General features: G+C 36.7%; 1 protein-coding gene across 1 annotated transcript; it reads right to left on the bottom strand.

Annotated features, from left to right (window-relative positions):
- Positions 1–220: 220 nt before the first annotated feature.
- On the bottom strand, positions 221–17181 carry SHC1 (sporulation-specific csd4-like protein). The gene is made up of 8 exons (XM_051209600.1): positions 16972–17181; positions 14685–14862; positions 7739–7927; positions 6334–6507; positions 3565–3697; positions 2245–2630; positions 1305–1458; positions 221–822 (listed from the first exon to the last, which is right to left on the bottom strand). Exons 1-7 carry the CDS (start codon positions 17127–17129, stop codon positions 1318–1320), a joined length of 1359 nt encoding a protein of 452 aa, XP_051075056.1. The 5' UTR covers positions 17130–17181; the 3' UTR covers positions 221–822; positions 1305–1317.
- Between the last annotated feature and the right edge of the window lie 10267 nt (positions 17182–27448).

Here is a 27448-nt window from a genome sequence, read left to right as displayed (position 1 = left end):
GCAATAGCACGTGTTTTCCTCCTTGATTTTCCACTAAGTTCGGAATTGTGGAATTCTTTATCTTTGTATTTCATCAGTAATAATTCTTCTTAAGCTTAGGTTTTTAAAGTGAAATACAAAAGTTCACATAGCAGTTCATATTAAGTTCACGTTGACGTTTGCTGCGTTAGAATTTTTTCACAAATTGAAGCAAGTTAAGATCACATGAAATAGATCTGAACTGTATTTGTATATGTCAAAATGTAAGTGACAGTTAACTTTATTGAACTACGTTCCATTACTTACAGTTTCGATTCACATGGAGCACTTAGTGTATAGAGCTTGAAGAGTTAAGTACCTGTACGATTTTTAATGCTTACATGTCTGTGATAAGTTCAGACCATATCTATTCGTACAGATATACAACCCAGTATTTGTGAAATCATTAGGTAATGTATTTAAAAACGAACATGAAATGACTTGCCACACTTCATTGGTTTGTCGTTTCATTTTGAAGTCTAGAAAATTTTACAGGATTTTTATAGAAGTCATATTACGCAAAATCAGTGATTAATTTGCAGAAAAGCAACAAAAAAGTCACTAGTAAAATAATGTGATGTAAAATAAATTACAGCCAAATATTATTGCATGTTGCACAAGTTTAGTATAAAAGTAGGTAAGTCGATTTACACAAAGTTTTGGAATGTTATGAAATAGAAAGTTGATAGAGAAAGCATAACTTAACAATATAAGCATGGGATATAAAATAAAGTTATTAGATCACAGAGATAAAGTTGAGTTGTTGGTATGTTATCACTGAATTGTGCACCTATGTCAAAGATCCTGAAATTCAAAGATGTTGAGATTATTTACATAATATGATAACAGTTGACTGCTAAAATTATTAGTTTATCCGAAAAGCTTCATTAATCGTAGCAATGGACAGTAAAATCGCTTAGACAAAATGCATTGCTGAATTAACACCTGGCATACAAATTCTACTTTAAAAATAGGTGATTAAAACATGCTGTTTGCTATTTAGATTCAACATACAAGCTTGTCAATCAGATTATAGTACGTTTCGCTCTCGATGTAGATGTCCATTTTAATGACGTGAGGATATACGTAAATTTGAGTAATAACTTTGGTGGCAAATCGGTGTACACTAGTCGATAATTACTAAAATTGCTCGCTAACACACAACACAGCATATGTTATTTGGGTCCATTGATATACGAGGTTAAGACCTTACAAACATTCCTGCTACTAAACATTGTTATGGACACTGTAGACAACGAGAGTCCATAAAAGTAATTACAACTTACATGCGGAATTGAATTAAGAAATGCAAAATGTATGTGTAGATACCGGAAATATTAATTTTATTTCGCTGTCAAGTGAACGAATAGGCGCACCATTTTGTACGTGATAATCAATAAGATGTTGTATGCTATCAAATACTCGTTCTTTTGTACGTACCTGAAATTTGTCAAAAACATGCATATAAGATCTAGGCCAGTTCAAAATTTTAATAAACATAATTTTCCAACATCCAGAATTCACAAATTTTTTCCCCATAATGTGGATACAAATTCCTCAATTTGATACTAGTCAGAAACCGGTAGTGTTGCAGCAAGCTCCTCTTTAATGATATTTTTTGTTTAATACATCCAAAGTAACCAGCCTTAGTTCCCTCAGAAGACAACGTGGAAAATGCACCAACAACTGTGATATTTCCACTAGTTTTGTGAAATAATCTGATTACATTGGGTGGTTACTACACATAATTAACGGGTCAAAGCAAGTTTAAGATAGTGAAAATCGTCCCGATATTTGTAATGTATTAACTACAAGTTTATTATACAAATACTATCAATTGAAATGTAACATTGAATTTTATTCGTGGAACTTTTGTAAGCGTACACTAGAGGTTGAAATTAGATGAGTCCAAGAGTTTTTTTGTAATTGAACTTGAGCTACATTTGTTTCGGAAAAACCACACGAATCGAGGTGATGAAATCAAGATTCAGACTCCTAACCATATGGTTGGAAATCGGGTGTTTAAATTAACGAAATACTGTGGCTGATAGATCTGTGTCAGGCAAAACGAAATTCGATCTGACGGTTGTTTAGCTGATATCGTACAATTAGATCTATCTCCAACATGCTAACCTAAAGAATATCTTGCTAGATTTTTAGTAGATAAATGAAATTTTGTTTGCAAACATGGTGTGGTTAATGAAGTTGCCTTAAACAGAATATTACCTTTCCATTGGGATCGGCCAGTAACAAATGTCTATATTTTCCGTCTTGAAGGCCGCTTAGTACAAACTGACCAGGCTGCTGAATGCTAGCACGTACAAGAAAATCCCCATCATAACGCAACAAATTTTCGGCTTGTGATCTGGACATTTTACCAACATACCAAGGTTCACCTACTGGTTCTAAATGTTCAAAATTTGGAAGTCCAACTGGTGCCTTTACATTAGACATTGATTTGACACCAGCGACTTTATTAATGTTGCAGGAAGGCTGTTGTGTTAAATCATTTTGATTAGATTGGGTGGAATTTTTTGTAGTGCCACAGGATGGCTTATTGCATTCTGCATTATCAGTTTGATTACCCGAAGAAAGTTCGTTACCAAGATGCCCTGCGTATAAAAATAGTAAATATATATAACCTTGTGGCACATAATCTAAGGTGGAGTCAATTGTAGCAATCCGTGTCAATGAAAAATAATTATGATCACGTTAACATACGTATTTCCTCATCAAAAACCTAAATTAATAAACGTCATTATAAAAGTTAAAATGATGCCAGCATAGATATAAGTTAGAAAAATGATGCTCAAGTATTGGAGCGAAATCAATTAAATGAAAAAGTAGATAATTTGACCATTTATAATTTAATTGATAGTATTTATTCAAAACAAAAAGTACATTATTAGACAATCCAAGTACACAAGGACAAACTGTTTCACTATTTTAATCTGATGTAGTTGCTAACACGGGTGAATAAATATACTAATAGAGAATGATCCGTAGTACAGATGAATTTATTTCTAAATATTTACATCGATGGTTCAGATAGTTTGATTTTATTCTAGGGAACTGAAGTGAACGCTATACTATTAACAACATATCATGGACGATGACACTGGAAGGAGATACTACCACGTTTAACATCCAAAAGCGACAATGGGGATAATTTAGCTGAATTGAATGACTGTGCATTCTGTGTCCTGGAAGTCCTTCCTATTGGGACTTATAAACAAGGACTACTGTGAATTAGGAGGAAAAGTTTTAAGATTTAAGTCGTTTAGTATTGCAGGACTTAATATGCAAGCGTGAGTTAAAGTAATAAAATAATTGTTACTTCGTGAATATTAAGTCATTTGATACTATCCTGCTTTTTTATTTAAATAAATTGAACAAAAGGATTTTGAAAAAAAACTACTTATTAGTCTTTACTACATCAAACATTTACTTTCTGTTCTGATTTTGTTTCAAAAGTGCATTTATTCATGACACCCATATTTTTGAAATAAAACAAATTGCTTAATAATGAATAAAAATAAACATTACATGCACTATCTTCAAAATCCATAAAATTATCAAAAGCTACTGGTTGATGAGTAACATTATTATCAGGCATAGAAGTATTTTGATTTAATGTCGTATTCTCTTTTGATAGGGAAGTACTGGTATTGGCAGATACCTGGAAGAAAATAAACAATATTGTAGAGAAGAGTAATATTAATGAAAATTTAAAATATAATTTAATAGTAAGTGAATAATCCACTTTCAAATAGGGGAAAATATCACACAATTTTAAAATCAATGAGATAGATGAGAAGGAATATACAGTCTAAGTGTAATGTAAAACTTGTTCTCAACAGGTATAGATAGATTTATGAGCAAGAACAAAGATCGGTGCAGAATAATATGAATTCATTTTATTTCGTTAGGTTCTCAGCTGCTCACAACCTAAAATATTTGAAAATCAGAGTTATTACAGTTATTGATATACAGATGAGGGGGTGATTAGGGAGGAATATATGTATTATGATGAAGCGAAGATTCTGATAGAGTTAATGAGGTCATAAAATTTCGTTTCGAATAAATAAAGTTTGGAAGGGAAGGTTCCAGAATATAGAAATAATGATTAGAACGCATGGAATTGAAAAACACATTAGATGATATATATATATATATATATATATATATATATATATATAATTTTCTCAGGGAAGATATGAATTGAAATCAGTCAGTAATGAATGATGTAATTTTAAAATTCAGGAAGAGTTGGAATAATGAATGGCGCAATAAATAAATGAAGGGGAGGGGTAATGTTACCAGAGCAAAGGAAGATTTATTACTGTTTCTTTTTGTATACATAGATCTTGTTTTAGACGTTTGATTGCTATCGCTTCGGCAAATTTCAAAAGGTTTGAGTCTGATTGCTTGTTAATCACCTTGAAGGACTTCAGTGTATCGACTTCGTGTCCTGTGTCAAGGAGATGTCTTGCGATGGCACTGCTGAATGCTTTTAGTCCGTTTGATCTTAAACTTTTCGGAATAATAATCTAATAGATGAACCAAATGATTTGGATTGCTTAGCCATTGAAGTCTTAGCTTCTTTCTTAAATAAAATTGGTCGAAGAAGACTATATTCAAAAGAAAACTGAGGAAATAAATGCCATATTTGAAAAAAATGATATATATTTAGCGTACAAAATGCTTGATGACATCTCAGCTACAATAAGAAATCAAACTTATAGACAACGAAGAAATCCACAAATAAAGAGCAAATCGCTCCAAAGACATTACCAAAAATCTTTGTGGACTTAACGAAAACCTTCAGTACCTTACCAAAACAATTAACCTTGAATGCGCTAGCAGAGGCATGTCAATCACAAATCATAAACTCGTGCATAGCAAAACTGCTAGACAATTCAAAAGGCTTACTAAGAAACACAAACTTAAAATTCACCATGTATAGAGGAGTAAAACAGGGAAGCAAAGAAGGTTCTATCCTGTTCAATCTAGTCTTCAAACGTATTCTAGAACACACAATTGATTGCACTTTGAAAGAAATTGACCTGAAAGATCAGAACAATGAATCCTGGTCAATCAAACATTTAGAATACACCGATGATCTCTGTATAATAACTAATGACACGGAAGAAGCTACCATTGAAGTCTTAACTTCTTTCTGTGCTTGATCTCATCTTTTAGTCGCTGATTTTCGGGGATTTGCTGTTAGTGTTGCAGCTTGCATAATAGATTTTTCTATTTGTATCAAATCATTTGCTTCATCTATTAGATTATTATTCCGAAAAGTTTAAGATCAAACGGACTAAAAGCATTCAGCAGTGCCATCGCAAGACATCTCCTTGACACAGGACACGAAGTCGATACACTGAAGTCCTTCAAGGTGATTAACAAGCAATCAGACTCAAACCTTTTGAAATTTGCCGAAGCGATAGCAATCAAACGTCTAAAACAAGATCTATGTATACAAAAAGAAACAGTAATAAATCTTCCTTTGCTCTGGTAACATTACCCCTCCCCTTCATTTATTTATTGCGCCATTCATTATTCCAACTCTTCCTGAATTTTAAAATTACATCATTCATTACTGACTGATTTCAATTCATATCTTTCCTGAGAAAATAGTGAGGAAATATCATCAGTATCAAACGTTGAACAATCGCTATATCCACTTTTGTAAATTATCTAACACCTTGACACATCAGATATACCAAAGATGAAATCAAGCGTAACATAAAGGCATCTATACAAGATTTTACTTTTCAGTAATAGCTTATTTTAGTCTATTAAACAAAAGGTAAGAAAAAGGAGTTCCTGATAACTGGCGAAACATGTGTTCCTTATTATAACATTCTTTTTCGTTGACTAAATGAAAACTTCCACCTATTAGGCTACCCTATTCAAAAATCATTCGAAATTTCGTTTTATAGTTTATCGGTTGATATTACTTCCACATAGTTTAGTATCTTAATCTGTGCATTAGCTTTTCAGTTTTAGTCACTAATTAGGCACAGTAGTACCGGTTCGAGAGCAAATTGTATGAGCAAGAATTCAAATAATGAATCTAGGGTGACAAGTTTTTCATTTTGAGTCCTACTAGTAAACGACATATGTACATTTATTCCTTGAACAAACCAGACATAAAGTCTATCGATTTGAATGCATTCATAGTCGATGCCAATATAAATTTGTCAATTAACAGAGATAAATCAAATAGGACAAAACCACATATATATTTTGTTGATTTTACATTGAAAACATTAAACATTATAATTGTAAATAATAAAACTAACTCACATGATAATTGGTACTATTAATAGATGAAGGTTTGTTTGAATTACTAAGAGAATTTTTAGACATTGATATATTTGTTTGAAATGTTTGGTGATGAGAAAATAATGAATCCAATGAATTTAATTTAATGGGAGATGTTTGTTTATTAACATTTTGTGGTTTAGAATTTTTGAAATCCTAATTTTGTTCATATTTATACAAAAATAAATAGAGAGTAGTTAGGACAGTATATTGATAAAATAAATTAAAATAATGATAAAAAATAAAATAAGGAATAATGTTTAAATTGTGAAAGCTTTTTGTTGTGAAAATAGCTTTAAAAATGGTCTAAAAGTTCATTGTTTACTAACGTCTGATAAGTTAAATAATATAACTGCTCCTTTTCTATCTGATCAGGGTAAATTGAATATACAAAACTAGGGAAAATAACACACATGGGGTACGATCGTATTAATACACTTTTTATCAGCCTTGCTTATTCATTAGTCCATCAGTCTCGAAGTTTATTATACAGGTTTACCTACGATAATCAAGATCAAATCACAAACTAGTAATATTACAGCAGTAATCAACCAATAATGCAAGGCATAGTTTGAGCACGAGGAAACTAAACTACGTGAACTTTGATCAAAAGTAACAATAGTAGACTCGGGTTTGGCTAAAAATGTAGTGATTTAGTTAACTTTACTTTACCAATCATAACTGATGACATACTGAATTAAACGGTTGAATAAAAAGATTGGAATGATTTGATAACAAGTTAAATCTACTCTTTATAACAAAGCGTATGAAATAAAGGACCATCTATGAATGATCACCATTTTTATGCTCACATATTCAGAAACGCCGAATTCTTATACTAATTAACATGCTTCGTCACCGACCATAAAAATGTTTATTTCATTTACAGGTTTACGGGTTCGGATTTAAGTTTAACACTGTGTTCTGAAGATACAACTCGGCTGCTCACAGCGAATTCAATGGGATGAGATATGGACATAAGACCCAGTGATCAAAACACTAAACTAGCACTCACAAATTAAAATACAACACAAGCATGCATCTTTTTAAGTGGCTACACTTCATCTCAGACAAGGAAATAAATTAAGCAATCGTTTCCTTTAAATTTTAGATATTTTTACTCCTATTGACTAAAGTCTGCTAAAATATGTGAAAATTATATTTGAAATAATCTCAGCGACTGAAAATGGCTATTGATGTTAGGCTATCTATTTTGAATTGCTACACGTTATCAATAGTTTTTACAGTGTCAGTAAGCTATACTAACGACTAGAATCCTGGTTAAGCTTCATGAAACATTCTACATCAAAACTTAGGGTAAACAACTACAATCTAAAGGACAAGTGCCCATGACAATTCGCAGATGTGAATTCGTGTTAATATTCACCTGATATCCTAGCTGGAATGCTTGTCCGATTGTAATAATTACATCCTGGGCAAGACCATCTGAACATTCAAAAACGTAACACATACGAGTGTCTTGATCTGTTTTGGCCACATAACAAATGAAATCTGGTGTATCTGCATCCCCAGCGGAAGCAAAAGAAACCAGGAATAGGTTGTGCTGGAATAATAACTGAATAAATAAAACAAAAGAAATAATTATTAAATAACGTCAAGTGAACATATATTATTATACGTTAAAATAAGTTCACCCACCACTAATTATTGAAGTAAATACTGACGCATATTTTACCAAGTTGCGAAGACAAATACCTATTTTGGCCAATTAAATCTAAGCACGATAAATTCCAATGCAAAGAGAAAGGAAAATCAATAGTAAGTAAAGCGTAGAAAATCACACGGTCAGAAACATTTATGTTGATAAAGAGATCGAGAAGCAAACGAGTGGAAAAATGGAGAACTGTGGGAAGCTGTAGTATCTTAGTCATAAAAGATAAAAAAAATGTACTATGATCGACTATTAAATGTTAGCTCAAGCTGTCAGCTCTTACGTTTACTACTAATTCGAAGGTCGTACCTAACAAGTACGCATGCCAATACGATTGAGGATAATAGCTTGCGGTCTTATGAAGCTTCGCACTCAGAGCTGGAATCAGTCAGTCAGCAACAACGTAGAATTTCGGACATACACATATCAGTTTGAGTTGCCATACCACATTACCACAGAGATGCAGTTGTCTATTCAAATCCCATAGTGCTAGAGGTAGTAAAAGTATAAGCAGTAATCGAAAAGATTAGGGTTAGAAGATGTTATTCTAGGAGTATAATCCAGTGAAATAAATATGGAAAGAGTAAAAAGAAAGGGACATGAAGAATTCAGAAGATTAGAACTTGTGAGAACACAAAGAATGGATGAACCTGCTACACTGCAAACGATTTTGAGCCATGTCATTCAGGGTCTCTAACCATCAGTTCGCGGATCCCAACCAGGTAGTCTACATCTACCAACATTGCCCAGTCTACTTGGGAGTAACATCATGGATTTGTGTCATGTTTTGTTCTGGTCGTCCATAGATTACTTCCAACCTGCTCCTACATACCAAAACATCACACGTAGGTCCAAGTTGCCACACGGCATTAGAACAGCAAGACGAACAACGGATTCATAGGATTAGTTAACACAATGTTGGCAATATATACAAGAAAGATTGCATATAAGGATATAGTACAGGAAGAAAGGAGTAGTTCGTAGAAAGAAAGGTATAAAGTAATTTTAATTTCAGTGTTTAAGTGAAGACAAAGAGTGTATGCACCTACGCCATTGTGATCGATTCTCAGCCATGTCACCAAGAGTCTCCAACCATTGGTTACGATAGTCACGCGGACCATAATCAAGTAGTCTGCATCTACCGACATGGCTCAGACTAGAAGTTAGTGACTTCAAGAACTGGTACCACGTTTTGGTTTGGCCTCCCCTAACTTTCTTCCAACCATCCCCAACACCGGTCAGCATGGCGCGTCGTGGTATTCGGTGTTCAGGCATACGTAACACGTGTCCCAACTATATCAGTCGATGAAGATTCACAACCTCATAAACTGATTTACCACCATTCCCTAATACTCTGCGTCTAACCTCATTATTACTTACCCACTGATCCCAGCAGATACGAGCAATATTTCTGAGACCTCTGTGATCAAATACTAGTAACTTACGCGTATCCTCTACCCTTGATGGCCACGTTTCACAGCCGTGAAGTAGAACAGAACGAACTGCCGCGCAGTATACTCATTCTTTTATTGATAGACGGATATCTCGCCTTCGTCATAGGTGACGTACGTTGGCAAAAGCCAAGCGAGCTTTTCGAATCCGTGCTGAGATTTCGTCAGACACCAACCCATTAGGGCTGATCAGACTTCAAGATAAGTGAAGTTGTCGACGCGTTCGACTACTTCACTCCCTATCCTTAGTTCAGGTGTTGACACAGACCAATCCTGAAGCAACAACTTGCAATTAGAGGGGAAGAAGCGCATTCAAAACATTCTGGCATTGTTGCTTAGTGCTACCAAATGACTGGATTTTATCAACGTCTTTGCCAAACAGGACTGTGTCGTCTGTGTATTTCAAGTCGATAAGTGGACCTCCTGGAAGGAGATCATTGCCCGAAAATTCAGTCGATGAGAATGTTATTTCCATCAGTAGGTCTATGATGAAGTTAAACAAAAATGGAGAAAGTGGACAGCCTTGACAGACACCACTTGATGTTGCAAAAACAGGTGACAGTTCGCCATAAGCTCTGACTCGATTGGTAGTGTTCGAGTAAAGAGCCTTCACAAGGTTTATGTACCTCTGAGGCACACCTTTCAATGACAGACACTGCCACAGAAGCTTTTGGTCTACAGTCATATGCTGCTGCTTTTCAGTCAACAAAAACTGTCATTGTCGAACGCCGATAAACATGCTTGTGTTCCGAAACCTGACGAATGGTGATTATGTGGTCGATGCAGTCACGACCAGGTCTGAAACCAACTTGATTCTCTCGTGTTTGCAGTTCATGAGTTTTTTTGGGCGTCCGATAATTATTTTAGATGCCATATTAGTTAAACTAATCTCACTATAGTTGTAACCCTGTGGTTTAAATCACTAGTAGATATCACTACTATTTCCACAGCTGTTTGGATATATTTCCAAGCAACATGTGGGCCATGCATCGTTTTCAGAACTACCTAAGTGTGACCTCAGTTGTTAATGGGATCTACTTTTGGTTTTCTCGTTACTCAATTCAGTTCCGATGGGTCTTTTCAGTATTGATTTTTTGCGTCCAGTGAGGCGCAAGCAAATGCGTGCCCGTATTAGAGCATGGTCGGAGTCCTAGCGAGTATTCCAGAATGAGCGAAAATCTTCTACCGACCCTCTCCAACGATGACTGATGGCATTATTGTCTACTTGAGTCCCTCGTTGGTTTGGTGCAGGCGGTCGCCATGTTAGACGATCTCTCCTTATGCTTAAAATTAGTGTTTGCTAAAAACAAACGATTGTCTGAGCACAGTTGCAGCAGATGATCACCATTATCTGTTCCCTGTCTCGGAATACTAAAATACCCACCTAAATGCCTTTCTGTTTGGTTTAAGCTACCTATCTGAGAATTAAAGTCACCTGCTACGAGTACTATGTCTGAACGTTTTTGTGAAATTCATCTTTCACTTCATCCGAGCTGCAGTCAGTGGGAGCGTTGGCTATAGTGATACTTGAGGAGGAAGCCGAAAGAGGAATTTTAGTGTTGAAAGTCGATGTAGGAGGAATAATAGGAATTGAAGAGGGAGATTGATTATGAATACAGTGGTCTTGAGTGCTGTTAGAGGTATGAGGGCGGTTATCACTTCCCGGTTGCCCACACCATGGGAGGGTTCTTATGTAGGTACCTAAAAAGGAAATTGGATTAAAGGTGGTCTTAGTGACCGCAGTGCCCAAGGAACAACTGCTTGAGGTCGGTCACACACGACCTTTTTATGAGTAATTTTCGTGTTAGCTCCGACCTGTTGAGACCTTAACACCGAGACGAATATCCGTGGGATAAGGCGAGGTGTGCATTTTTAGGGTCGACCTCTTTTAACCCCACCCCTCCTTGTAGGAAGAGAGAAACGCTGTCATGCTGGTTGTCTGAAGGAAACAACCTTACTGCTGTCACACCTCTGCACAGTCAGCAGTACGACTTCGCCTTCGGACCTTGAGTTTGCTACTTTTAGACTTACCTCTCTTCAACCGACCTCTCTGACATGGTAGGACCTTGAGGAACGGTTGTTCCAACCAGCATATCTCGGTTGTTTCATCACAATAAGCAAGCCCGACCACCACGTCAAGGTGGCAACAACGATCAGGGTGGTTGGGCATACGTAACACGTGTCCCAGCCATCTCAACTGATGAAGCTTCATCACTTCATCAATCGATTTGCCATCCTTGCCTAGTACCCGTTTCCTAACAACTATATTACTTACTCGATGGTCCCAGGATATACCAGCAATGTTGCAAAGATACTTATGATCGAATACTAGTAACCTACAAATATCCTCTGCTCTTACCGACCATGTTTCACTGCCATAAAGTAGGACGAGAAAGAGCAGCTGGTTCAGATGTCTTTGTTATAGTCCAAAGCCGATAATCCATTGGGGTTTCCCCGCGTGGGTTCGAATCCCATCCCCGTCGTCAATTGTTATAGCCTAAAGCCGCCAAACAGAAGCAGCGAATTATCGATCGGACCAAGGACGCGTAGAACACGTGCGAGCAGCCTAGAGTCCTGATTGGCCCTGCTTTTCGCCTAGCCCAGCCAGTTAAGTCCAGAATACCAGTATCAGTTTCTGCAATATGAAATCATATATTTCAAACATACTTGGTTTATATACCAATCAAACAGAACACAACGTACCATAAAATAGAAAATAACATTTATACAAAATTTGGCCAAACGTGGCTGTGAATGTGGGAGGCAGTGACTAATAGACAGGGCATAATTCAAGAATGGTAAAACGTATAATAATGGTTCATAAGTCAAAATAAAGTTTATAATAAGAGGAATATGAATTGTTTTGTTATGTAACAATTATACGATAAAAATATACGTTTAGTATTGATCCATAAAGGGATCCCAAAGTTCCATTAGTTATGTTATTCGGGACCTAACAGACTTTAACTATGGTGGTCCAGTTTAAACGATTAACTTGACTAGTATTTTAACTAAAATCTGGTAGTTGGACGTAATCCCATCTGACTGGTCACAATCACTGATCGTCCCAATATAAAAGAAAGGGTCAAAATCATCCTATGACAACTATAGAGAGATTAGTTTAACTAATATGGCATCTAAAATACTAGCCTCAATAATTATCGGACGCCCAAAAAAACTCATGAACTGCAAACACGAGAGAATCAAGTTGGTTTCAGACCTGGTCGTGACTGCATCGACCACATAATCACCATTCGTCAGGTTTCGGAACACAAGCATGTTTATCGGCGTTCGACAATGACAGTTTTTGTTGACTGAAAAGCAGCAGCATATGACTGTAGACCAAAAGCTTCTGTGGCAGTGTCTGTCATTGAAAGGTGTGCCTCAGAGGTACATAAACCTTGTGAAGGCTCTTTACTCGAACACTACCAATCGAGTCAGAGCTTATGGCGAACTGTCACCTGTTTTTGCAACATCAAGTGGTGTCTGTCAAGGCTGTCCACTTTCTCCATTTTTGTTTAACTTCATCATAGACCTACTGATGGAAATAACATTCTCATCGACTGAATTTTCGGGCAATGATCTCCTTCCAGGAGGTCCACTTATCGACTTGAAATACACAGACGACACAGTCCTGTTTGGCAAAGACGTTGATAAAATCCAGTCATTTGGTAGCACTAAGCAACAATGCCAGAATGTTTTGAATGCGCTTCTTCCCCTCTAATTGCAAGTTGTTGCTTCAGGATTGGTCTGTGTCAACACCTGAACTAAGGATAGGGAGTGAAGTAGTCGAACGCGTCGACAACTTCACTTATCTTGAAGTCTGATCAGCCCTAATGGGTTGGTGTCTGACGAAATCTCAGCACGGATTCGAAAAGCTCGCTTGGCTTTTGCCAACGTACGTCACCTATGACGAAGGCGAGATATCCGTCTATCAATAAAAGAATGAGTATACTGCGCGGCAGTTCGTTCTGTTCTACTTCACGGCTGTGAAACGTGGCCATCAAGGGTAGAGGATACGCGTAAGTTACTAGTATTTGATCACAGAGGTCTCAGAAATATTGCTCGTATCTGCTGGGATCAGTGGGTAAGTAATAATGAGGTTAGACGCAGAGTATTAGGGAATGGTGGTAAATCAGTTTATGAGGTTGTGAATCTTCATCGACTGATATAGTTGGGACACGTGTTACGTATGCCTGAACACCGAATACCACGACGCGCCATGCTGACCGGTGTTGGGGATGGTTGGAAGAAAGTTAGGGGAGGCCAAACCAAAACGTGGTACCAGTTCTTGAAGTCACTAACTTCTAGTCTGAGCCATGTCGGTAGATGCAGACTACTTGATTATGGTCCGCGTGACTATCGTAACCAATGGTTGGAGACTCTTGGTGACATGGCTGAGAATCGATCACAATGGCGTAGGTGCATACACTCTTTGTCTTCACTTAAACACTGAAATTAAAATTACTTTATACCTTTCTTTCTACGAACTACTCCTTTCTTCCTGTACTACATCTTTTATAACGTTCGATTTTCCACGTCACACGAATGGGACGTTAATTTACCTTAGACGAATATGTAAATTAGATTCGCTGCCAGTGTCTATTTTACAGCACTGTAACACAACTCAGATCAAGAACACGTGATTAGCCTGGCTAGAACGTAAATATATTTCAGCACCCAAAACCGACGATTATGATAATGGTAATTGAATACATAACCCATCTAGTACCTGTCAGTCTATCTACAAGTCTGACTACGGAGACAACCAGCCACTATCATTCTTGCCCAAACATTATCACCCTCGCGAAGTTTGGTCGTATGTCTTCACCTTTGTGTCCACTTGAAAAAATCCCGTTTGTTTGGTTGTCTTTATGACTTACTGCTAGGTTTTGGTTTCAGCCCATTTTTTTCATTTCAACTTGTTGTGGTGGTAGTGGAATATTAAATGTATCGCATAATATTTCCATTGATAAAGGTTTGGGTTTCGATGAATTCCTAACATTTCTATCTCTCAGTTGGTTTATATGTCTAATAATTAGTGTACTTTCAACCATCAATTCATGCAATAACTTTTAACGTCATAAGAGAAATTTCTGACAGAATTATTAACAAATAATACTCATCAATTTCATAACTTAAGATTTCATCGCTTATCCAACGAAAGCATCTACCCAAAACAAAACGCAAAAATTAGATGTATCACATACCACACTATTATCAATTGTTTCAACAGTTAGTGTTTGTGATGTGATTGTAAGGTATACGTTTGCGATTGCCCATGTCATATCAGTGGATGGGCCAATGAACTGTTTTATTGACTTGTCAACTGGTTGGTTACTTGGTAATTTTAGACCAACATCTTCACATACACGACGTATTGATGCACTGCAAGGAGAAATATGGGAGGATTTAAGAGTATGTAAACAATTCTTATTGCCTTCTAACTTGAGAGGCTAAAATACACGCATTATGACCTTAAAATTTAGGTTTATAGTAGGTAACTCTGCATAAATTAAACGTTACAGCGATAACAACTAGCTAAACACTCATGCCGACTGAAGTTTATGAATCAATTCTCACTATGAAATTCGATTAGTCAACATAAGGATGTAGTATTTGATAATAAATATTTCGAGAAATCAACAAAAAGCTTGAAAGGAAAATAAAAAACAGAAAAATATTATGATGCTTTATATCAACTTTACCTTACTTCAAAACAAGCGATTACAAGTAATTAGTTGGGATATTCATTTACATTACTCACCACTACATGTAAATCTTGCGTGACTACTGTCGCAAATAATTACAGAAGTTGCGTAAGAGCGTTCAGAATTGGTCGCAACAATACAGATACATTTACTGTATCTTCCATTAGATTCTAACTCTTGAAATTATTTTACACCCTATATTCTGTCAGCCTATTCTTTCTGTTCGAATCACATATTCTGTCTATGCTCCTTTCTTACTTCTGCTGATATTACTTCTATTACTTTGGTATTTATCATGACTTCATTTTACTGAGTTGATGCATACATGTATCCCAGGTTCCCTGTTACTTACTGACGTATTTGAGTGTAGCATTTAAAAGCAGTTTATTCTCAGTATGTATATGAGAATAACTTACTGTGGTCTGTGTATGATCACAAGTATCAGTTTGTGATGAAGTACTAACATCGAATTTTCTATTTAAAGCTAGATATTGTCATTCACGACTTCCAAACCGATAAACACTGATGTGAGTTCAGAGACAACCTTCATCTAGCCAGAAACGTACTCAGTCCTTCCGTGTTCGTCTAGACTAACAAGCAGAGACTTGTTAAGCTTGGGATCCTGAAAACCTTACGTAAACATTTTGAGTTTAGAAAAATTCTGTCACTCAACAACAATATCGGTAAATACACATACAATTAATTAGTAATACCAGATTATTCAAACTTAATTAGGTAGGATACGTTACAGATCCAAAAAATACTGGTTGAATTAGTAGCCTGAATCTATGCATAATGATAACCAGATATTTCTTTAGAAGCTAAATATAAGTAGAGAATCTTGAAAACACAAACTTCCAGATGGTCACAATACTCAATGTACCGGACCGTGCAGACAGTAAAATTTCTCATGAATTAATGGAATCTTTAGAAACCCTATCTTATTAAACATAGAAGCGGTAAAATTGAGGAAACAAAAGAGAAACACTATAGCACTAGAAGTATTTTAAAATATAAATGGCATTAAACTGTCATTTGTTGGTTAGATTTCCCAGACAGCGAAAATATGAACGTCAATCTAGCTTTCTTCAGGTCGCTCAGATAGAACGTTTACTCCATATCAGCAGGTGTGAAGTGATAATCGCTAGCAGTACTGAATACAAAACAAAACAAAAGAGTATCAGTAGTTATGACTAAGAAGAGAATGAAAGTATAAATGGAGAAATAGTAAATTAAACTGGAGATATGTGCAGTTACTTATGTTAGGACACTATACATATTTACTTTTAACAGCAGTGAATCTATCCTCACTTTTACCATTTTCAAACCTTTTACGTTTCGAAACAGAATGTATTGTCACTTTTATTGACATACAAATTTACATTTTGAAAACATCCGAATATGCTCCAGGAACATGCTTCATGCAACAAAGCATAGTAATGCGCTCCATATTTGAAGTTATTTAGACCGGAATAGACACTATATGTTGCAGTTCTTTATCTTGATGATTACTTTTCCATATAGATTAAACTAGATTAGATTTGATCGTAAAACGATAATGACTTTAAAAAAACAGGTGAGTATTCCTACTGAATTATCCTTACAGATTACAAATGAATAATATGCTCCCAAACAAGTCGAGACTTAACTTCACGGATGAAGTGTATGTAAATATGGTTGGGGCTACCATCGCAAATGAGTTACATAATACATTAGATTGTAAAAAGCAGCAACAAAGATAAATAAAATTTAAAGTCAGTCAAGCTGTTTCAAAGTTAAACCTTACCGACAAATTCGAGTTCTGGTATTTATATTCACAGATTTTATGGATGTCAGCACTGGAATGGCACCAACATATTGAAGTTCAAATGTTACCCCAGCATCGGCAGCCAGTTGTGAATCATGATGAAGCCATTGCTGTGACCTTGTTGGCTCAATTGACATGCTAAATCCCTATTAAGTCACAAAAACACAGCATCCCAAGTTAAAAGACCGCCGAATAAAAGTAATCATTTAGACCTCAGAAAAGTTGTTCTTGATCAATATCAAAATTGTATGATTGGACAGAATAAGTGATCTGAAAAGCTTCTTACCGAGGTTTTGGTGGTGAATATTGATTGCAAATATACCGGTAAACAAATATGAACTACTAAAAGAATAAATGGTTATGGACTTTGTGATGAATTTTGCTGCTAGAAATCCTGTCACAAACAAGTACGAACAATGTTTTATTTTCTGTGAACCAACGGTAATGGAACAACTGGACTGGGAAAATCAAAAAAGGGAAGTGAGTTAGTACTTGTTGTGATTATCTTTGCTTTTCTGTACTTATTGCTTCAAAAAGCATCCATAGTCTTAGTTCGAAGTATTTCAGTTAAGGTATGATTTTTTGATAAACTTTGTCCTGTGGTACCTTCTTTTTCATTGACTCTGACACTTGTGTTCATATAGAGTCTAAAACTCTAATCTAGTCACAATGGTTGGCAGTAATTGTAAGCGTGGACAGACAAATTTTTTATTCCCCGTCGAGTAAAGAATGCAATAAAATGAGTGTAAAAAGTGGTTCCACAAGATGTGTACCCGTTTAAGTCCAACCGCATACAAAAGAATCTTTTTCGAACATTGCTTAAAGCCTAACTAGTTTTGGCTTCGTATGTTTTACTGCACAAATAAGACGTTACTGATTCAGGAGGCCATGAGCCTATTAGCTTTATCCTGTAAGAAGAAAGACGACAGTGTTGAATCCCGATCGTATAGGCACCTTAAGGTAATCCTAGGGTCAGAGTAGCAATTTTATCTTCTTTTAAGTAGCGCTCGTTGTCACGACAGTACCGGCATTCGAGTAAAACCTGATATACCTCATGAAGATAGAATAAAAAGGAAGACAATACCAGCTGAATTAGAAAGCTGTCCACAGGAGAATTTCCGATTAGTAGGTTTTCGAATAGTCAAGTCTTGAAAAGAAATGCTATGAAGGTCTGCATGGATAGGCCATTCTCCCTAGGAGTTTAAAATGTCATTGCTCGTGATCTAAGAAATAAAGTCTAAGAACTAGAAGTATTTGTGGACAAATTAACGTCACTCATTGTAGCCCGTAACAGAAACTTGCTTAGTCCAGACTTCGACATTACTTCAGAATTATCCGGATACCACTACCTAATTAGTGATAGACATAGATGTAGAAGGGGGGTGAAATCATTCTATACATAGTCGATAATATAAATATCCGCTCGTTTGCTTGCGAATCCCGTGATAGTGTAACTTGTGAAGTCAATAGCTGTGAGCTTGTAGAACTATGGTCTACTATGATATTAGTACTGCTCTAATAATAGACCTAATCCCAAAATTGTAGATTCGTCATGATATAACTGCCTAATCTATAAGATCTTACGTGGAAGTCACACCATCAACTACACCAACTCACTGTATTGTATCGATTACCAATACATGATGTAGAACAAGGTTAGGCTAGAGAAGGAACAATATATTTAATATGAATAGAAAATATAAGGTAACATTCAGATGAACCACGCCTGCATGGTCGAGCCATGCCATCCGATCAACTCCAGTCCATTCAATTCATTGTTCGCGCCTTCTCCATTGTTAGGTATTTCTCCGCGTTAAATATTGAATATCTATTTTCTGAGTAGTCTCGTGTTCACAGCTTTGTGGGTTGTGTGGCTATTGTCCAATGCCACTACAAGCTCACTATCAGATGTTTTACATTTATACTCTGTGTCATATATCGTAGCCCAATCTGCTTAGCTGATAACTTTATTTAAGAGCACATTCAACTATGGAGTACAAATAACAGATACTTGATATTAGGAGATTTTGGTGCACGCGTTATTAGTTGGATTGGGGTGGTAATGGTAGGATCCATAAACTGCTTTGTCAGCAGGTTTACGGTAATTGAGCATGCATTAGTATATCATGTATCCAGACCCACTCGTTTTGGTGCTAACCAGTGTTCTTTTTGTTAGACATGGTATTTTTTTCGTGTGACTGCGAGTATTGCCAACCTAAATATTCGCCCACCATTAGTGAATAGTGATCACTCCGTTTTGTTACTCACGTTTAAAGCTAGTAACATAATAAACGATCAGGTTAAACCTCGCCCAAGTATATGGAGAGCTAACATCAGCCATTCAGGGGTGCGCTGTTAAAACAGATTGGTTTGTAGATACTAGCTCATCAGTTGAAGAAGCATGGTCTATATTTAAAAGCTAGCATAAAGAAGTCGGGGATTTCGACTGTTCGTAAGAAACCTTTATACATGAAAGCGCAATTCAACGGGGATGTGGCTAGTGACACTCTGAAATATAGGTTAACCAAAGTAATCACCAGGACATTCTACGCAGCCAATCTTGCGTTGACCTTCTCTTGTCGACCAGCGATGTCTACTCAAACGAAGGATAAGTTACCTGAGTTGGCCTCTTCCATGTGCATTTACAAATTCAGCTGCTCCTGTGGAGATAGCTATATAGGGCGTACTACCAGGCAACTTAACCAACGAATGAGTGAACATCTACCAACTTGGTACATAAAGGGTCAGAGAAAAACTATTCGCAGTTCTATACTAGCACATCTTATTGATAGCGGTCATGCAGTAGATAAATCGAAATCATTTCGAGTTATCTATCATATACCTCCATCATTTCCCGACGGAGTCCGTTCCCGTCTCCTACATATAGCTGAAGCCATTGAAATTCGTACATATAACCCCAATTTATGTGTACAGAAGAAATACATGACCCCCCTATCCCTTCCATGGCCGGTTATAACTTAACTAACATTTTTTTATTTTAAATTTTATTATTATCATTATTTATTTTACTCTATTTGTGTTATCGTCAACCTTATTTCCACATCCATTAGTTGTTTGTAATTTTTCCGCCTCTTTGTATTCTTCACTATCGAATTATTTACACACATCTTATTACGTAATGATTTTAATGTTTTGTGATTACTATTCCTAATCTATTTACCCATGTTTGTTTGACCTTCTATTTCCGACGATTAACTATTGATAAGAGTTTTGTTATTGTATTTTATTATTCTCACTATTATCAGTTCACCTGTCTTCCTACTATGAACTTGTACTTTTACCTATTATGTGTAGAGACTTATTCTATTTCATTGTGATTATTGACCCATATTGCCTTGATTGGTTTAAAATTTTCGTATAAATATTCATGTATATTAGAGTAAAGCCTGATGACGATCTAATTGAAAACAATTGTTCGCTTATATGTGTTGTTCTAATTTTCACAATGGGAATCTTTAATATTCTAATAACACGTTGACCGAATTATAGTACAGCATAGATAACCAAACAAGTTGATAAACTTCTCAGAAGTATGAAAAAGTATTGGAATATGTTTATCTCTACTACAGGTCCAGTTGTTTTAAGACTAGGAACGCCTGTAAATCGTTAGTAAGTAAGACCAGACAATTGAGTGAAAAACAAGTGGTTATAGATTGTAAAAATAGTCTGAAATGGTTATTCCCACATATAAAATGGCGAACTCTGAGAACTGTTAGAATTCCATCAATTTTGGTACAAGAAAATCCGTTAATATCGACAAGAGACGATGTCGTGAAAGCTGATGCTTTATCGCAATATTTCAGTAATGTGTTTTCTATCACTAATTAGTAACGACCAACGATTAAATGTGATTATGGCGGCTTGTTGATGGATCGAGAAAGGTACTGTCTTAAGACTACTTCGGCACCTCAAACCTGGTAACTTCAGTGAGTCTGATGACATTCATCTTAGGATTATGAAAGCCCTATCGGATTTAATTGCTGAACCTATAGTTGTACCGTTTGATATGTCTCTTCGACAGTCCAGGCTGTCAAGATATTGGAAAGATGCAATAATCAGTCGGGTGTATAAGACGGGAGTAGAGATTTAATTAGTAACTGTTGACCCGCCAGTCTAACCAGTGCAGTTGTGAAACTAGTGGAAAAAATTATTCGGACGGCTGTTATAAACTATGTGGAGGGACATGATCTTCTATCCAGGGAACAACATGATTTTCGGAAGGACTTATCACGTTTGACAAATTTGCTCATTGCAATAGAAGATTGGGCTGCTGCAAAAGATCGAAATATTCTTGCAGACGCAATTTTCTTAGATCTAAGTAAAGCCTTTGATAAGGTCTGCCATTCGAGTCTTAAATTAAGACTGGAAATATTTGGGATCTATTATAAGGTCATAGACTGGATAAGCAACGTTCTCCATAATAGGGGATAAGGGGTAAGTGTAAATGGGGCCCGCTCATCACGGGAATCTGTTAAACGTCGAGTATTCCGAGGCACAGTTCTCAGTCGTCTTCAACTGTAGCAAAGTCATCCGTTCTACTCTTCGTCGATGAAATGAAGATTTGGAGACCCATACACAGTGTCAGACGGAATAGTGTCTCAACTCATTGGTGGCGGAGATGGGCGGATGGTCCTAACAAGAGTGTGGTGATGCGACCAAATAACTATGATGATCCATATCAATACACAATACGTGGATTCGTTTTACGCAAAGTAAGAAACCATAAAGATTTAGGAGACATAAAAAGCAGCGATCTAAAAACTACTAGTAGCTGTACGGCTGCTACTGAAAGAGAATTTGTAGTATTATGGGCTATTCGTAGGTCCAGGACCGACCATCTGAGAGAACATTAGAAGCAATTTCAAACACCGAGATCAAATCGTCTACGTCTGAAGTTTCATTTCTCGCACCGAGTATTGAAATACTGAAATTCTCGACCAGAACACGTAATATCAGCACCTTCTGTTGATATATTAAAGACGAGATTGGATCTCCACCGTGTTACAAACTGCAAGCAATAATACAGGTCGATAGACCTCTCTTCCCTATTAGTGAAGATAAGTTGACGACCCGAAAACTGACAGACATACTGTACCAACCACCGGATATCAGGTAGCTGTTGATTCTTCTGTCTTAAAGATTTGTAGAGTCAGCGGAATGTTACTGGGCCCTATTCAAACCAGCCGGCGGTTGGGTCACTGAAAACTGAGCAGTTCACCGATTCTCGTCAAGTTCAAGGATAACCAACGTGTATCAGACAAACGAACGCCCATACGGCGGTGGTCGCAATCTCACATTATTATTATTATTATTATTATTATTCACAAACATCTTATGGGTACATAAGTGTTGTGAAGAAACCATTTCGGGTTTCTTCAAAAAATGCAATAATACACAATTTTCAATAATGTCGGCATTATACTTGCCATTAAAAAAAATTTAAAGCAATAATAGTAGAATATTAATAATAATAAATCGGGTCTGTGTAATTGAGAAGAATATTGAATTGAGTTTAAAGAAGGAAATGGAGAAAATAAGGGAATAGAAATAAAGGAGACGTGAAATACGCAAACAGTCTAATAGGCGTGTTTATGAACACAGCAAGAATAAACGACTATGTGTGTATCGTTAAATTAGTAACAAAAGTAATTAAGAAAAATAACTTATAATTGCAGTAAGATATGACGCTAGAATAAATGTTTGTGCAGTTATAGATTGGAGTGATGCGATGAAAGTCTCAACTGAGTGAAAAGGATAATAAAATATCAATATGTATGAGACATATATGCATAGTGAATATAAAACAGGTCTGAGAGGTTAATGTAAGTATAACACAGGTTATTGTCTTAATTACAAACTTCGTAATCTTAAGAATAATATTCATTTAGAGGGAAAGAAGAGAGAAAAGAAGTGAACACTTAGTGAAAAGTTTTGATCCATGATAAGAATAATAATTGTGTAATGAATATCAACCTCACAAGGAAACCAGCAATTGAAAAAATAAAATAAAAACCCTCTAAAGCACTCGGATGAATACATTTAGATTTATGTAATAGTATACAGAGTGAAACCGGATATTAGTATAAATATTTGTGCAATAATAATTAAGATTGATGCTATGAAAGTCACAATTGATTTTAAAGGACAATCTGGAGTTAAATATGTTTAGAAGGATAAGAAGATACAAAAAGAATATCTAATGTGTCGGGGAACTAATAATGATATTAATAACGGTAATAATGATAAACACGAACATAAGCAGATTTCATATATTAAGATAAATAGAAATAAAATAAAATAGACGTGGAAAGATTTAAAGGTTTTATTTTGCTTTTCACGCAATTAAATGGATGACGGACCTTGTTTGTATAAATCATTATTGAATACATTGATATTCAATAGGTGACATAATCCACTTTCGGAAAGAAAATCGTCAAGGAGACTTTTGAACCAGGTTGTAGTTTCACTGCAACGGAGGTTCACTGGCAGTCTGTTCCACATGGTTGAGTAGCGAATAAGGAAAAAATTCTGACGTAAGTTTGTGTGGGTCCTTGGAATCGCTAGAATATTCTCCTTATTGCGTAGATTGTGGGATGATATCATAAGGTATGAAGGGGTGGATACCGAGGAGTAGGAAATATCATTAATAAGCCGGTAGATAAAGGCAAGATTTAATTTGGTACATCTGATCCAAAGAGGTTCTAAGTTGAGTTGTTGACATCTTTGGTAACAGTCTTTGTTATCGGAATACCCCAGAACAGCTTTGGTGAACTTTCTTTGAACACCTTCAATTCTAATCAGGTCATTATGTCTACAATTACTGTAAACTAAAATACCATATTCAAGAATGGGTAGGATACATTTTCTGTATAGTAACAATCTCGATTCGATATTATTGCAGTTTATCATTATCAATCCGACGAGCTTTCTAGCTTTGGATACTTGAGATATAATGTGTTCAGAAAAGTTCAGACTATTGCTATATCTTAATGTATTTCTGTAATGAAATCCCTTATGTTACATTGACTCCACAGCAGCCATAGTACTTTGACACGTTAAAAGGTTATTGACGTTAGGTGGTGACCACATGGTGTGACTCTAACTGTAGTTTTTCCTCACTCATTCAACACGGATCATCTAGGTTTGTGATCTGTAGATAGCTTGAATCCGTCATCATGTTTTCTACCCGTAGTAAATTCGCAAATTTTCAGACTGCAGCCACAGATTTTTATATGTGTTATTTTATGTTTGACTTTAATATGATGCTGCTTTATGTGTGGCTTATTGATGTAACATGATAGTTAAATGGTTGGTTGAATATGATCTGGAACAGTACCACATATTATGACCTAATCCTCGATAACCCTTCTCTTTTACTCAATTCTGAAGTTGAAGGTCAGCAGATTATATATGTGGGATTTTGTTGCTAATATGTGTACCATTTTGGTTTCGTCTCTATGTACGTAATCTACCTAAATGGAAAGACATGACAAATTTTGTCCAATTAAAAATAATTCAGACCTCTGTTACTATACGGTCCTTCTTATTTGGAATTTCATATCAGAACAAAAGGACAAGATTTGGGAGTCAGCTGATCGGCTGAAGTTGCAAAACTAACTTCGCAGTGCTTCAGAATTAGCTCTCGAATCAAATTCCACATAAGGGTTTCTGATTGTATTCAACATTGTATTGCTAACGTCGAAAACATATGTTAGCCTAGTAAGTCCTGATCCGAAATTTTAGGTTGCTAGATGATGATTTTTGCCGGAAATTCATTCAGACTAATCACTGCATAACCACTTAGCACGACCAGAATTCTAACACAATTATGTCGATATTGAAACTGGTGTGAGGCGTGAACGCGATGCCGCTTTGGAAAGCATTTTGAAGACTGTACTCAGTGTACTGATGAACTTACTTACTTATACCTGTTACTCCTCGTAAAGGAGCATAGGCCGCTCACCAGCATTCTCCATACAACCCTGTCCTGGGCAATCCTTTCTAGCTCCTTTCAGTTGTTATTCATCCTTTCCATATCTGCTTCTATTTCTCGACATAATGTGTTTTCTGGCCTTCCATTTTTCCGCTGCCCTTCAGAATTTCAAATTAGAGCTTGCTTCGTGGCGCAGTTTGATGATTTGCGTAATGTATGTCCTATCCATTTCCATCGTCTTATCCAAATTTCCTCTTCCGCTGGAAGCTAGTTTGTTCTCTCCCACGGAAGGCTGTTGCTGATGGTATCCAGCCAATTGATGTTGAGTATCTTGCGTAGAGAGCTATTTATTAATACTTGTACCTTATTGATTGTGGTTGTTGTAGTTCTCCAAGTTTCAGATCCGTACGGTTGGACTGACTCTCTTGATGTTCGTATTGAAGATTCTCACTTTGATATTGGTTGAAAGTTGTTTTGAGTTCCATATGTTCCTCAATTGTAGGAATGCGGCCCTCGCTTTGCCGATCTTCACCTTTACGTCTGCATCTGGTCCTCCTTGTTCATCGATGATGCTTCCCAGGTATGTGAAGGACTCTACATCTTCCAGAGTTTCGTCATTAAGAGTGATTGGATTGCTGTTTCCCGTGTTTTATTTTAGGACCTTGGTTTTCCCCTTGTGTATGTTGAGGCCTACCGATGCAGAGACTGCTGCTACACTGGCTGTCTTTATCTGCATTTGTTCATGTGTATGTGATAGGAGGGCTAGGTCATCTGAGAAGTCCAAATCGTCCAGTTGGTTCCTTTCAGATGTCGAGGTCTTCACAATTCAGTCAACCAGCAGAAGAAGGAGGAAGTGGGAGATTAGAAAGCATTGTCTGACTCCGGTGCATATATCAGCAGTCCTCCATGCACGACCTTGCATTGTAGTCCGTCATATGAGTTCCGGATAATATTGACAATCTTCTCAGGAACTCCGTAGTGTCGAAGAAGTTTCCATAATGTCCTCCTATCTACACTGTCAAATGCCTTTTCATAATCAATGAAGTTAATGTATAGTGACGAGTTCCACTCAAATGATTGTTCGACGATGATCCGCAGTGTCGCTATTTGGTCTGTAAACGACCGATCCTTACAGGATCCAGGTTGTTGATCTCGAAGTAAGACGTCTATTGAGTCTTTCATCCGGTTCAACAACACTCTGTTAAAAACTTTCCCTGGTACTGACATTAGTGCAATGCCCCTGTAGTTCTCACGTTTGCTCAGATCTCCTTTCTTTGTAATCTTGATGAGGTATCCCTCTTCCAGTCCATCGGCACTTTTTCCTCCTCCCAAATCTTTTTGAATAGAAGGTGAAGCATGTTTGTAGTTACTTTGATGTCTGACTTCAGTGCTTCAGCTGGTATATTGTCGGGTCCTGTTGCTTTTCCATTCTTGATTTGTCTGATGGCCATTCTGATTTCTTCCATCGTTGGTGGATTGACATCTATAGTAAGATCTATATGTGCTGCTTCGATGTCCGGTGGATTCATTGGAGCCAGCCTATTCAGGAGTTCCTCGAAGCACTGTTGTTGAATTTTAGTGATTGGCCTGCCTTCTTTGTCTTTGATCGATCTCTCTGGTTTACTATATCTCCCTGCTAGTTTCTTCGTTGTATCGTAAAGCTGTTTCATATTTCCTTCTCTTGCAACATTTTCCGCCGTCGTCGCTAGTTCTTCCATGTATTTCTGCCTGTCGGCTCTAATGCTCTTCTTCACTTTCTTGTTTACTTCTATGTACTCAGCTTGTGTTTGGACTTCCTCTATTCGTGTTCGGCTGTTGTTAATTGATGTCTTCTTGTTCTTCCTTTCTTTGATCTTGTCCAGTGTTTCCATGGAGATCCATTCCTTATGGTGATTCTTCTTGAGGTCCAGGACCTCTTGACACGTTGAAGTTAATGCTTCTTTGATACCTTTCCAGTTGTCCTCCATAGTAGTTTCTTCTTCCTTCAGTAGATCCTGTAAGGGTTGTAACCTGTTGTTGAGAGCTATCTTGAATTCATTGAGTTTGACAGTATCTCGAAGGAAGGCTGTATTGAACCTTTGTAGTGCTGTTTGTCTAGTTGTACAGTTTCCCTTTAACTTCCGTTTTAAATTGGCCACAACTAGGTGGTGATCTGAAGCTATGTCAGCTCCTCTCCTGGTTCTCGCATCTTCCATTGTCCTTGGGAACTTTTTATTGATGCAAATATGATCTAACTGGTTCTATGTGGTGTGGTCCGGTGAGATCCATGTAGCTTTGTGTATACGTTTGTGTGCAAATATTTTGCCCCTTATGACCAATTTGTTGAATGCACACAGATTCGCAAATCTTTCTCCGTTTCCGTTTCTCTCTCCCAGTCAGTCCATGTCGTCCCATGATATCTTCATATCCGGTGTTGTCTATTCTGACTTTGGAGTTTAGATCCCCCATCAGAATAGTGAGGTCGTTTCTTGGGCACTTCTCTATGATTGATTGCAGCCTCTC

Source organism: Schistosoma haematobium, chromosome 1 (genome assembly GCF_000699445.3).
Source record: "Schistosoma haematobium chromosome 1, whole genome shotgun sequence".
NCBI classification, from domain to species: Eukaryota; Metazoa; Platyhelminthes; class Trematoda; order Strigeidida; family Schistosomatidae; genus Schistosoma; species Schistosoma haematobium.
The sequence above is the reverse complement of the archived record's forward strand: the minus strand, read 5'-3'. Positions and strand labels throughout refer to the sequence as shown.

Bases quoted from the DNA above. Each gene is read 5' to 3' on its own strand.
- SHC1 (XM_051209600.1), bottom strand. From the start codon at position 17,129: ATGTCAATTGAGCCAACAAGGTCACAGCAATGGCTTCATCATGATTCA. The intron at 14,863-16,971 runs GTAAGGTTTAAC...TTCTCCTTGCAG, and splicing joins ACCAGAACTCGAATTTGTCG to TGCATCAATACGTCGTGTAT. The intron at 1,459-2,244 runs GTAATATTCTGT...GACAAATTTCAG, and splicing joins TGGCCGATCCCAATGGAAAG to GTACGTACAAAAGAACGAGT.